General features: G+C 47.3%; 1 protein-coding gene across 3 annotated transcripts in view; it reads right to left on the bottom strand.

Annotated features, from left to right (window-relative positions):
- Window positions 1-14021, bottom strand: part of PTPRG (protein tyrosine phosphatase receptor type G) — a 675258-nt gene that overhangs the window by 141769 nt on the left and 519468 nt on the right. For all 3 annotated transcript variants that reach the window (XM_070390897.1, XM_070390899.1, XM_070390898.1), the window contains exon 6: window positions 3416-3482. In XM_070390897.1, the coding sequence (XP_070246998.1) occupies window positions 3416-3482 (67 nt within the window). The remainder of the gene's footprint in view (window positions 1-3415; window positions 3483-14021) is intronic.

Raw genomic sequence — 14021 nt, 5'->3', positions numbered from 1 at the left:
GGTACGAACCTCGGAGGCTTTTATTTATTTATATATTTGTTATGTTTTATTATTTTTAATATATCTTTTATTGTTGATAATAGCACAGCTAGGGCAACCACGGAGTCTTTTAAAAGCGAGAGGACCGGGAGGTGATTAGGAAAATGTCTTCGGAAGGACGAGAACCTCCGTGCCAGGTGTGGAAATGCTCCCCGCGGATCCTCCTTCCTCGGGTGGACAGCCTGCAGGCGCCGGGCCTCGGGACCCACCACTGTGTCCACGTGGACACCCCGCCGCTGGGTGCTCCAGCCAATGACCACACGCTGGGGACCAGGGCTGGGCCGCTCCCGCCCAACATACAACTCCTGCCCGCAGCCTTGCCCCGCGGTTCTCCGACACCCTGACCAGGACTTCCTCAGCCATCCCGCTGGCTCCCTGACCCCTCTCAGAGGTGCCAGACCTGCGCCGCGGTCCCACACTCGCCCCACTTGCTCCTGCTGCCTCTTCTCTTCATCCTTTGCAGGAAGTCCCTCCCCATAAAAACCCTCCTGCTCTTTAAACTCCATCTCGGTGTCTGCTTCACCGAGTACCCGAGTGACCAAGTGCCAGGGATGATTGGCTGGAGTGACCAGATTACTCATTCCCATCTCGGCTGAAGGAACAGAAGATTCCTCCCATTAATAAAACATCCCCTTAATGAGGCATCAATATTCTACGATATGACTCCCCGAGCCGAAGAAATCAAAGCTAATTCTGAACTACAACAAAAATCCATATTGACTTTTTCTTCTTTACACATCTCTGTCATCGTTCCCAAGCCAGAGATTCTGTGAAGGGCACAATTACTCATGTCCCATCAAATAGGCAGAGCATTCAAATCCCTCACTGGGCCTGCAACTGAAAATGCTTCTAGTTCCCACAACAACAACATTCTTTTTTAGCCATGTGAAGCCCATTCTCCTTTGCAAGAATGACGGAAGCGATGAGGGTTGTCACCACGGAAGTCAGCAACAGCCTGAGAACCAAGGGCAGGATTCCTCTCCACTCCTTTCTCTTCCCAACTGAAGCAAACCCCGAGAGCCCTCTGGTGTCTCCTCCCTTTCTTCCAGTCTTACGTGTTGATATTTTCTCTTATGTGTACGCTTACTTGACCCACTCATTTGGTTAATGTTTACTGAGCATCTACTATTTGCCGCACACGCACGGGTTCTCGCCCTCATGAAGTGTATGCTTTCGTAGGTAATATGTGAGTGGTGAGCAAACAAGGTAATTGCAGATACTTCTAAGTGCTTTGAGGAAAGAAACCTAGGATGATGTGACAGAGAGCGGGGAGAGGGTGGGTAATTTGCTAAGACGGTTAAGAACTTTCTGAGGAGGGAAGGTATGAACTGAGAACAGAAACAGTAAGAGGGCGATCCCCTTGCTGTGAGCTAAGGGGCTTCCAGAACCTTCCTGACAGAGGAAACAGAAACAGCCAGTGCACAGGCTGATAGGGATGAACTGGGCAGGCTGGGCCCCGGGGAGGTAGCACTTCGCCTCCCTGCCAGGTCCCTGAGGGCTGGCTTGTGTGGGTCCCAGTCAACAGGCCAGCCCTGTGATGTCACAGAGTAGACGTGCCACACTCTTACTGAAAAAGTGAGTGCACGGCCTTTGCAGGTAATTGCATTTTTGCAGGTATCCTCTGGGTTTTCAATCCGAAGCTGGGGCAGAAACTGCAGCCCAGACGCCTGCCACCCTCCTGTGCCCGGGAGAGTCTCCCTACATGTGACAGCACCTTGGAGGCCATGGTGGGTAAGGAGGAAAGATGCCAGGATTGTGCCAGGACACAGCTGATGAACTGAAGGGTGACCATGCAGTGAGTGTGCTGAGATTTGGGGATCTGAGAGTTCAAGGGAGCCCACTGCTGTCGGTAACATAGGGGATCTCCTTCCGTTATCTCTGGAAGTGAGCACACCCGGGGCTACTCAGATGCCACAGCTGGTGGAGTGCGTCCTCTATGGCTGAAGAACAGGTACCTGTTTTGAAGTTTCTAGAACTCTTTCCAGTGTGTTGGTTTTTTAAAAAAAGGAAGACTCGTCTGGGAAAGGGAGACCTAATATTATCATTTACTATGTTTCTCAAACACCCAAACTCAGAATCTACACTATGGACCGGAATGTCAAGAAGGAGTCTGATCAATGGCGTGTGCCAGGGGATCTTTGGGGAAAGGAGCTCAGAATACACATCGTGTTGCCCACACACCAGCTTTCTCTGCACCGCCGAAGCTGCCCACACTCCACTCTGCGACCAACATCAAGCACAAATGTGCAGACAGAAGCAGTTTTGGCAACGGTGCCTTGTTCCCTAGGGGGCCTGTCATACGACCTACTTCGCAGCTCTGTGAGGTCTGCTTCAAAGACACAACAAACTGAAACTGAGAAGAAGCCGTAGACACTTCCTACAATGAACACCTCTATGGGGTCTTTTCTCTACTGTGGTGAGGTTTACTCTTGTCACCTGCTGTGTGATACAGGAGCAGATCGATCCAAAATTTCACCTGCTGCAATCAAACACTGGCAGCTGGTTTTAATTTCCCTTAAAAAGGGGGAGGTGGGATAGTTAAATACTGCAGAGTTGGCTAATGTCTAAAGATAATCCTCCCAGCCGGTGCAAGACATTTTATCACAGCGTGGAGATAAGGGGAGATTTATTATGATTACTAATGCTATTTCCGTCAATGTCTTTGAAATTCTACTTAGATTATTAAACCTTTGAAAATCATTACATTACATCCAGACTCCGCCCCTCGCTGCGACAAGGGTACTTTTGAAATTGGAGGATCCTGATGTCACAGGTCATGATGTATTACCGATAATAAAGTTGCAGGAAAATCTCTCCAATAAAAACCAGTTGGGAAAGACAGAACCCATTTATCTTACTTCCTCTCCCAGTTTTATGCCCCGGGATAAGACGTCTGCCGCACAGAACTACGGCTGGGCTCTCTCCCTTCGAGGAGCTGATGGTGCCTGCTCACATGCAGCAAAGTTTAATGACTTGTCACAGCTACTTAAAATTTTCCCTCTCAATCTGAGAGGCAAATCAAGAAATTTATAAATTAAAAGCTACTTGAAAGAAGACTATTTTTTTGAAGAGAGATGAGACAAGTGGCAGGTTCAAAGCATATGAATGGTAGGTACATCTCAGGGCATTTTGATTTATGACACAGGCATTCAGAGTGGTACCTGAAAAGAAATAAATTGCTTACTGTTAACCCAGATCCATTTGTAGGTAATAAATGGGCGTGCTCCTTACCCATCAAATAATGGCTCTAATGCCCTTCAACATCAGGGGATGAGGAATGAGTGTCACCCTCTGTCCTCTGCAAGATAACCCATTTCTGTAGGAAGATCTTAGCCCTTCACCTCCCAGCAAAAGGAAGTGAACGTGGCTTACTTACCATGATGTACGACGCCCTTCAACCCATGGATAATAGGATCCAGCGCAGAATTGTCCCTTGGACTGACCTACATGTAAAGGAAACATGATTGGTTAAATCTATTCTGGCATCAGACACAACAGTCTCAGTTTAATCTTCTAAAGAGAAGGAGGGGGAAATAGATGCTATCTAGCAAGCTGCTTAGGTCTCACATATACCCTGGCTCTCGCCAAACATAGATTTATGGCATAATAAAATCAAGTGAGGAAGTCTAAATCAAAAGAAAGAAACTTCTCAGAATACACGAGAGCGGGAAAGAAATACCATAGTCCTAGCAAAATTTTAAAAAGCAACAGCAAGACTTTGTCCTCCTTCTTTGTTTTATTAAAAGTAGATAGACCCTGATCGGCTAAAGTCATTGAAAGTCGTCAGAGAGCAATCCATCACTGACTGAATATTTCAATGCCTTATTGTGATTGTGTTTATTTCTTTTCTTTTAAGAAAATGATCTGTTCCCTGCCAGCTTACTCTCCTTCTAAGAACCCTGGTCTCCTGTGTCTTATCACATACTACAAAGGGCGTTTCTAAGGGTCCCTCAGAGCAGGCGAGGTGAGAGGAGAGGAGAGGACAGAAGAGTTCGAAGAGACAGTGTCTACCACCTTCATTTCCTTCTGGGGTTTCAAATCTCCCCATAAGTCAAGCTTCTTTGATCTTGACCCTCACCCACTCTTTCCCTTAACTTTCTGATACTACTCAGCATAAATTCTCATTCTTGCCCTTTCTAGAAGTTTAAAATTCCACCAGCGTATTATAATTTTGGTTTCTAGGTACTTTCTTTAAGACACACTGAATATTTACCAGTGAAATGAAATGACTGGAATTTGCTTCAAAATAATGCAGGACTGAATAGTAGGGGAAGTGAGCAGAATATAGATATAACAAGACTGGTCACTCATCAATCATTTATGACCTTGGGTGATGAGTATTGGATGGATCACGATACAATTTTCTCTACTTCTGTGTATGTTTAACTTCTCCCAAATAAAGAGTTTTTCAAAATCCATTATCTGTGGCCAGCATAGCTCCTGAATTTTTTTTTTTTTCAGGGAAGGTATTTGCTTTTAATCCACTTGTAACATAATGAAGTTGAGATATTGATGAATCTTTCAATGTGCAGCAAGACCCAACTTGATGTTTCCTAGTTATCTAGAGGAATCCAGGGCCATCTTAGGTTAAATTTTAAGGTAACTGAAAAATGTCTACTCTCCTTCCCCACTTACAGTCTCCCTGCTGGGCTGCTGCTCCCAGTTTGCTCTTTGATAATAATCTGTACTTCACAAGTTTCTTTTTTTCTTCTGCTTCAGCGTCTCCAGGTTAGAGCAGTTGTTCTCAACTGGAGGAAGTCTTATCTACCTCCCACTCCCCATCCCTACGGGGGACATTTGGCCATGTCCACAGACATTGTCGGTTATCACAAGCAGCGGTGGAGGAGGAGGGGCTACTAGCATCAAGTGGGTAGAGGCAGGGCTGCTGCTAAACATCCCATAATGCTGAGAATGGGTCCCCCACCCCCAACTGTTCAAGATAACAGTGTGGAAGTTGGGGTGGAGTAACCGGGTTAGATGCTCTATAATTTAACAGTGATTATCTATTACTATCTGGATCTTTGGGTGTCACTATGTATGATGTTATGTATATAGACTAATAAAATAATGTGGGATTTGATCCTACTTAGTAAATCTCTCTCTGAAACTGGGCTGGATCACGTGACTTGTTTTGGCCAATGCGATGCTAGCAAACGTGATATAGGAAGAGGTTTCTATAGGACTTAAGTGAAGGGGTTTATACTCTCTTGTTACTCTTTGAAATCCTGAAACTGCCAGGTGAACAATCCCAGGCTAGCCTACTGGAGGACGAGAGACCATGTGGAGCAGACACAGGCAGACTCAGCCAAGGTTGTTCTAGACCCACCAGTCCATCCGAGACCAGCCAGCCTCAGAAGAACTTCAGTTTGCAGAGACCAGTCAAGCTGACCCAAATGGGAATCATAGAGTAATTATATCATTATTGTTTTAATTATTTGGGATCATTTGTTACAGAGCAAAACTTAGCTGTTAGAGCTTCTATGCATGTGTAGAGTTAGAGGATAGGGGACAGGCTAAGACAGCAATAATTTTTGTAACCAATACCCTTTGCTTATGGTTTGTCCTCAAGGTTTCTCAGTGGAATTCAATGTCACAAGATACAGCATCTGCTGTTAACCTGATCAACTCATATGCTTCTCTAAAACTGGGTCACCCCCCTCTCCAATGGGAACATTGCAGGCAGGGGAATATTTTGTATTTATGGGGACCCTTAAGTGCATTTAGTTTTATATGATAATGTGAAAGCTCAAAAATAGTATTCCTAATCCTCCATGACTACACCCACCAATCACATCTGCAGCCCATGCAAGAGGGAAACAAGCAGACTATCAAATCCAAGTTCAATTTCTGGTCACTTCTGACTACAGTATCCCTGTGTCTGATTACTCAGGCCTGGTCTCATTCAAGCTCAGATTCAAAGCAAGCCCATAAATGGAATGCCTCCTGCAATGCCCATTCACCTCCACTGCCTCCATTGCTAATTTATATGGCTGGGGTTGAGAAAATGGATGAGGAGAAAGGGAAAGGAAAATGGAGATTATTGTCCAGTCAAGGTAACTTAGTAATAATACTAAGCTCATTCTCTGGTTGATGTCTTGGTTGCAAAGCTCAGGGTGAGGATCCAAATAGCATGCTCATAAGTGGATTTGTCCCAGTCAGGCATGACCCTAACTGAGAGTAAATGTGTACAGCTCAGGGTATAAAGCTGAGTACAGATGCAACATTCAATAGGGGTGGATATGATTGGGAAACAACTTGACCCAAACACTCAAATTTGAATCATTGTCAACCAACAGCAATCTTATCCCTGGACTTCTCAGTGCACTTATCTCTAGAAGTAGCACCTACTTGAGTTCAAATTAAAAAAAAAAATCCAAAGTTATGTTTTATTTGACATCCGCTCAATTTCCTATTATGCTACTCCTTTTCAAGCCACATGAGGAGTGCTCCTGGCTCTTGAAGTTTGCTTCCTCCCACTTTAAGATCAAAGGAGTTATGCAGCAATGCCGAGGAGGCAGCGATTGCACAAATGAGCTTCGGATGGACGAGGAGAAATGGACACCCCTTTCCTGGCAGTCGGGTGCTCTCGCTGCAAAACTTCCATTTGGGCACAGCTTCCACAACGCTTGTCATCTTCAAAAAGGACGGCACACAAATGCAACCTAGGGCTTGAGTTAAAGTTTTGAAGTGTATTTAGACAGCGGTTCTCAACCTGTGGGTCGAGACCCCTTTGGCGGTCGAAAGACCCTTTCACAGGGGTCGCCTAAGACCATTCTGCATATCAGATATTTACATTACGATTCATAACAGTAGCAACATGACAGTTATGAAGTAGCAATGAAAATAATTTTATGGTTGGGTCACAACATGAGGAACTGTATTTAAAGGGCCAGAAGGTTGAGAACCACTGGTTTAGATAGAACCAAAATCCATACAGACATCAGCCATACAGGAGACCATGACAGGCAGGTTTGGTAAAAGGTCAAATGTATATAAATGCTGATGAAATCCAAACTTCATAAAATTTTCTTTCCAAATAACAGCTCACGAGAAGCCTTCAACCAACTATCACATAAATAATCAAGTTATCAATAATCTCTGAAGATGTGTCTATAACCCAGGCTCTAGGCGGGCCTGTGTTTTATTCATTCTTGAAGCAAAATGAAAGGGAGGCCAAGAGCCCTCTCAGACTGCACGTGCCTGGGCTCAGATATGCACTGCCATTTCCTTTTCCTGCCCACTGTGCCATTTGGCCCTTGACTGGGGTCCTAATAATCTTCAATCTATCAAGTCCTGGCCATCTGCTAAATAGGACGTCCAAGACAACCTACTTGCCTTGAATCCGACATCGCCAGCTGCTCCTATAGTCCTATAAACGTCACATCCAGCCAAGATCCTCTTGTGGGAGGAAGGATTTATGCCTGCTGCGGGTGATGGCTGCACCATTAGCCATGGCTGCAGAGGAAAGGGAAAACAGCGGGACCGGAGACTCCGCCTGGCCTTCCAAGATCGCAGAGCCGACGATCTGTCTTCGCCGATGGTTAGCAGGTCACTGTGCTTTCAGAAGCTAAGTGTCTGATCAGGACAAGGGCCAGTACTTTTCCTCAGATTGGATTTCAGATCTGATTCTCCTCTCCTGCCCCTGCTCCTCCCTAGAGAGCCAGGATGCTGCATCCTCTCCCCTTCTCACTTTAACACCTTGGCTACCATTCACCGGACTTGGGTTCAAGTTGCTGTCAAGAACTTCCTGGCACAAACCATTTACAACTTGGCTATGTTCACACCACTGCATTTCAGTCAGACCTTCCTTGAGACAGAGCACAGATGCCTTTGTTCATAAATTAAACACTTGTCAATCATTTAGGAAAGGTGCCTATGTACAAGAAGGCAATTAATAGCATCAAACCACCAACCACTGACCTATCCTGACAGCACTGTTCTTTTCCTGAATTTCCTTTTCTAAAATACTCACAAATATGATTTTCCTGCTTGTCTCACTATTTCTGAAGCCTAAGTTTCTTTTTGTCCTTTTTGACACGCGACCACATTTTCTCTTCTCTCCTGTCACTGCTGCAGTGGGATGACATAAAGCGGCACCAGAGGGGGTGGGGCACGAAGCACCCCGAACTGTCTGGAATAAACTCAGAGGAGAGTGAGGTGCGCCTGGCATGGGGCGTGGCCCCGGGAAGCTGGGCCATCTCAGGAAGTGAAGGAGGGAGGTCTCCCCATCAGCTAACGGCAAGCAACCGAGTGTGGACTCCTGGCCAGGAAGCTTGGTCTAACTTCCACTCATCAATTTCCAGCACGCACTTCCAGCCTGGTCCACAGATATATGCAAAACACGCCAGAGGCAGCTCACAGGAGATGGAGAGCCTGTCAGAGGCCGGGGTGCGGCGATCCTCATCCATCCCAGGCACTTGACACACACTCTCTGGGGCTGGTTTCCACCCACAGACGAGAAAACTCCAAATTCCTCGGCCACGGGGCGCAATTAATATGAAAAGCCAACACGATTATAATTGCTAATAGCATGTATCCTCCTCGCCTTCCAATGGAGCTTGAGCACAGACACGCTTACTCACCATGAACTCATAGTATCAGTGGAAACCAGTCAATACACAAGTTACTCATCTCCAGAGAATCGAGGTTCGTGGTCAGAGAAGGCCACAGAGGAAATGAATTTAATGCTCCTGGTCTACCTAAACCGACCATTCTCTATCCCTCTGCCCCCACATCTCTGGCCCACCAGAGCATTTATTATTTAATTCTCAGACTCAGCTGGGAAGAGCCTGTTGCTGAAAAAACACACACACAAAAACAAGCCGTGGGGTGACAGCAAGGCCCATCTGCCAGGACCAGGCTCACCTACTGTCAATACAGGCCATTCCCATGTTCATTCTCATGTTCACCAGGGCCAAACTGTCCGGGGCCGGGTGCACAATGCTATTTCCCCTGGCTTTGTCCCAGCCCTCAATTTCAAAGCCAAAGCAGGAAGCGGGGTGGGCAGGCTGGGGCACCTGGCAAATACAACTTTCACAGGGGCCCACGTGGTGATCTTCGTCCTCCTTCGTCTTTCTAAGGCATTGTGCTGAGGGCCAGGCAGGTAAGAGGGAAGCCTTGTCACAGCAGTTCAAGAGCGTCTCAGAGCCCACCTGCCCACCCCTGCCAGGCCACTCAAAGTGAAGAAGCAAAAAGGAAATTCTAACTTAGCACACGACAACCTAGAGTCTTAAGGCACAGTGCAAACCACTTCACACAGATATTGTCATGACCTTTGAATAATAGTATTAAAAAGCACGCCATCTGGGGGAACCTGGGGCAAGAGAAGCTTATTTCAGGTTCCGCGACTCGCCAGAGATTCTCTCAATCGGTGTGGCCGTGTGGACAACGCTGGCTCTCTCTCCTTAATAAGCTGGACATGCACTGAAAAGCCCAACAGTATCAAAGGTTTGGGGGGGAAAGCAGAGCTGCTTGGCCACACAGCGCAAGTGACTTCAACCAAAACACATTAGACGTGAACTCTCACCCTTGCCTTTTCATTCCCCCCAAGCAAAAAGCTGCTCAGGGCACTCCGTTTACAAAAGACTGAGAATCAAAAAAGCACTGTGTGAAGACTGTTTTAAATCTCCACCATGTATGCAGCAAGAAAAATATCAAGAGACCAGGCATACAGGATCAAAGGGGTCGTTGGATTGATCCTTCTCTTGAAAAAAATTTTCTCTTAACAGCAGGTAGGGTCATCCCATAGGATACAACTGAAGTTCAGTAACCAAGCATCCAGATGGCATTATGAGGGGAGGGGAGGACTATGTGAATATCATGTAGGTATCATCCTATATAATAAAAGGCTAATATGTAAATAGACTGAACTGGGGAACAATGGGAACAACCGATCGCTATGACATGCACTGACCACCAGGGGGTGTGCACAGAACATGGCAGGCGTCGGCCGCGGCAAGATGGTGGAGCAGGTGAGCCGGGGCGCCAGACCAAGGCGGAATGCAGGTCACTGCCATCAGGGCGAGCTTCTGGTGGTTACTGAAAATTCTTTGCTCCAGCATGACGCTTGCACCTGCTGCCAGCGCTGGCCCCACTTGCACCCACTGCCAGAGCCGGAGACGCCGCTTGCACCCACTGCTAGCGCCCAGCGCCAGCCTTGATCGCTTGGTGCTGTCAGCTGGTGTGAGCAGCGGCTGCCAGACCCAGTTGCCCCTCAGGGATTCTCTATCTCCCCCTGCTCCTGAGGGGAGATCGGGGTCCGCAGCCACCTCTCACACCCACTGCTGGCCCTGATCGCCCCTGAGGACTTCTCTACCTCCCCCTGCTCCTGAGGGGCGATAGGGGCAGCAGCTGCCACTTGTACCCACTGATGGTGCTGGCACTGCCCCGCACCCGCTGCTAGCGCTGGCCCCAATCACTCTGCGCCTTCAGCGGGTGCAAGCAGGGCTGGCACCATCAGTGCGTGGGAGCAGCGATGTCAGGAGCAGGGCTGCCAGCAGACAGGGGACTGGGGGCCGTGGCAGGAGAGGCCAGGCAGGAGTGCGGAGGATGGGCTGAGGCCTACCCCCTGTGCCTACCACAACCTCACGGCGCACAGTTCCTTTCAAGGTGCACAAATTCATGCACTGGGCCCCTAGTCCTATACAATAAAAGGCTAACATGCAAATTGCCCCCTCGGGAGTTCGACTGACTGGGAGTTCGACCACCTGCTATGATGTGTGCTGACCACCAGGGGGCCACGTGGAATGAAAGAAGGTCCCAGCCAGCAGCTGGCAGCCAGGGGAAGGAAGGCCCCGATCGGCCCTAATCACCAGCCAGACCTACAGACCCTACCTGTGCATAAATTTCAGGCATGGGGCCTCTAGTATATAAAATATTAAAACAACCTTGCTTTGCTCTTTTGATATGCTCTTTTTGTATAAAGAGGTGACAGGGAGAAAATGGTCCTTAGTTCAAATCACATGAACCTAGCTCATAACACCCACTCACAACCGACATTCACAAAGGGCCCACCACATGCTGTGGTGGGCTGACTAAAGAAGACTCCCAGGATCCCTTGCTTCAGGTATTCAAGCACCAAGTAAGCTCCTCCCCTGGAAGGTGGGCTGATCGAGTAGCTAACTTTTAGCCAGTAGAACGTGGCAAAGGCAGAGGGAAATCACTTCGGTGATTAGGTTACAGGAGAGTCTAATCTCCATCTCACTGTCTACTCGGCTTACACACCATGGTGAAGCAAACGGCCACGCCAGAAAAGCCCATCTGGGAACTGAAGGGAAACTGAGGTCCGTGAGAGCTGAATTCTGCCAACAACCCGAGTGAGCATGGAAGCGGACCCTTCCCCACCTGACTTTCAGATGAGACCCCACCCGGCTGACACCTGGCCTGCAGCCTCGTGAGAAACCAGGAGGCAGAGGGCCCGAGAAAGTGCGGGGTGGTAAATGTGTGCTGTTTTAGCTGCTAAGCCTGCAGAAATGTGCTGCACAGCAATAGATATCCACGTGCCAAGAACTGGGCACCAGGATATGATACGGAACAGATCAGTGCTCCTCTTTCAGAGCTGAAAGTGCAGCTTTAGCTCCCACAGAGGGATGAGGGCTGTGGCTCCCACGAAGAGTCCACGCCCCACCATTTTCCTTACTCTGGTGGATCAGCTATTAAAAGTCTATTCCAATCCTTGCGAATAAACACCCCTCACAAACCTGAGCTGCTATGTTAATTCACAGTTTCTAGAGTTTGAAGGGAAATGATATGTTCAGAATCCAAGTTCCAACCGGGAACACATGGCAAAAATGAGCAAACCCCAAATGATGCAAACAGACATCGATAATTCAGGGACAAAGAGCTTTAGTAGCTTCTGTGTTTAAACAAACATAAAAAGACGATAAATTACAGCATCAAACCTTCTTAATGAAAGATGTCCCTGGGCAAGGTGTATAGCAAAATGCACTGGCGTGAGCAGCTGTGGTTTCTAATTCATAGCAGCCAAGCTGAGTGCCAACTAATTACACACCCCGATGCCTTTTGGGAGGGGCTCTCTGCTCTGTGCTAGTCGGAGCACCGCATGACCGCTACCGCACCATCGCCTCTGAAGATTGATTACTACGTATCAATCCGCTCTCCTAGGCAACACCTCACAGGGCTTCCTCTATCCTAAACCACGCTCCCGTGAGCACTCTGGTGCCTGATCCTATTACTATAAGGGGTCTCTTCAGGTCCCTGTCACTGTCCTTCTGAAGTCAACCCGTTACCTCACCGAAACATTCCACTTCATCCACTGACAAAGCAATGAGCAATGTTTTCTCTTGACAGCCTGAGAGCCATCCCAGCAGCTGATTTAAGAGCCTTTGGAAAGCAAGGTCTGGGGGGAGGGTGTGGGGGGACACAAAAAGCTTATAAGTGGACAAATGTCTTCAAATCCACGAATTAGGGAAATTCCTTGCAAGTAAGTGGCAGTCTAAACAAATGCCGGGCCACCTCCAGGAGGATACGGATTAATGCTAACTGAACAGCTCGGCTTTGCATTTAAAATGCACCTGAGTTCAACAGAGGATAAAATTAAATTGCAAGGAAGAAAGACAAAATCTTTCCCAGCAGGCCCTGATTGATAGAATGTGCCACTTGTAGCGGAACAAAATGGAAAGCCAGAAAGTTTGTTCCCAGCCATCATTGCCTCACTGGGCCAACTTTCTCTCCTTTGAGAAAATAGTATGATTTCTTCATAGAGCATGTAGTCTACTAACATGTGCTCAGCATCTTTTAATTCCTTTAGCAGCTCCGTTAGAAGAAAATGGCCCCCACGCGGGAGGTGTAGGCAACACTTAGGCAGGCAGAAGCTTATCTTATGAAAGCTGCCTGCGATGGCAATCGAGAGTAAGTCACTCCTTCCAAAACGAGCTCTTGGAGTTCAGTGTGATGAGCTCATTTTGAACAGCCACTTGGGTAGGTCAGACCAGTGTGGTGGGGAAGTGCAGAGTTCCTGAAACCAGGCCGGTAAACCCAGGTTCACATCTTGCTCTTCCACGGAATAGCTGTGTAGTCACGGGGATGTACCCCGACCAGGAATCCAATCAGCAACTCTTCGGTGTGCAGGACGACGCCCCAAGCAATGAGCCACATCGGCCAGGGCCTCAAAAATTATTTTAAGTTTCTGCCTGTGTATGACCTTCTCAAGATTGCCAGGTAACTGCTCACATGTAAGTTGGTTTCGTTAAGCATCAACTCTAAGATGCAGGTCCTTAAATTAAAAGGACCCTCTTACAGACACTGAGGCCCTGGATGAAATGAGTTGTTATTTACTTATTATGTTCATTTTTAATTCAAGAATACCATAACACAGTAAAGTGCACACATCTTAAGTGTACAGCTGTATGGAATTGCTCAAATGCAACCTCAGTCCAGATGGAAAACATGGGCAGTACCCCAGAAGCCTCCCGTATGCCCCGCCCCCAGCTGATATCTCCATATAAATAACAAGGGAACCCTACACCAGTCTTGTTTTATCTGCTTTCACTTACCACTGCATCTCTGAGAATCACCCATGTTCCAGGTAGCAGTGGTTTGTTCTTTTTGTATTGCCGTAAATAATCTCACCATATGAAAATACCATGATTTATTTATCCGTCGATTTGTTGTTTTATTGAGAAATTATTTCTCTTCCTGCCATATAAACTATCACCAACGTGAGGCAGTTATGGAAAGTCCTCAGACAATAAAGCACATCAGAAAGGGTGCCATGTTTCAGGAATGCAGGAAGTACTGAAATGACACTGAAGCTGAACTTTATTCAAATGGTACCAAAAAAGGCATGACCAATACCATGATAGACTCTCATTCTGTCCCATGACCAGAGGAACCAGCAGAGCATTATGGTCAAGTGCAAGGACTTTAAGAGCCCAGCAGACCTTCAGGTTTGAGTTCTATCTACCTGCCTGACTTTGGGCAAGTCACTTAACCTCCTTGAGTTTCAATCGCTTCAACTCTGA

This window comes from Myotis yumanensis, unplaced genomic scaffold (genome assembly GCF_028538775.1).
Source record: "Myotis yumanensis isolate MYYU_CA2020_CCGP unplaced genomic scaffold, mMyoYum1.0.hap1 SCAF_14, whole genome shotgun sequence".
Lineage (NCBI taxonomy): Eukaryota > Metazoa > Chordata > Mammalia > Chiroptera > Vespertilionidae > Myotis > Myotis yumanensis.
The sequence above is the reverse complement of the archived record's forward strand: the minus strand, read 5'-3'. Positions and strand labels throughout refer to the sequence as shown.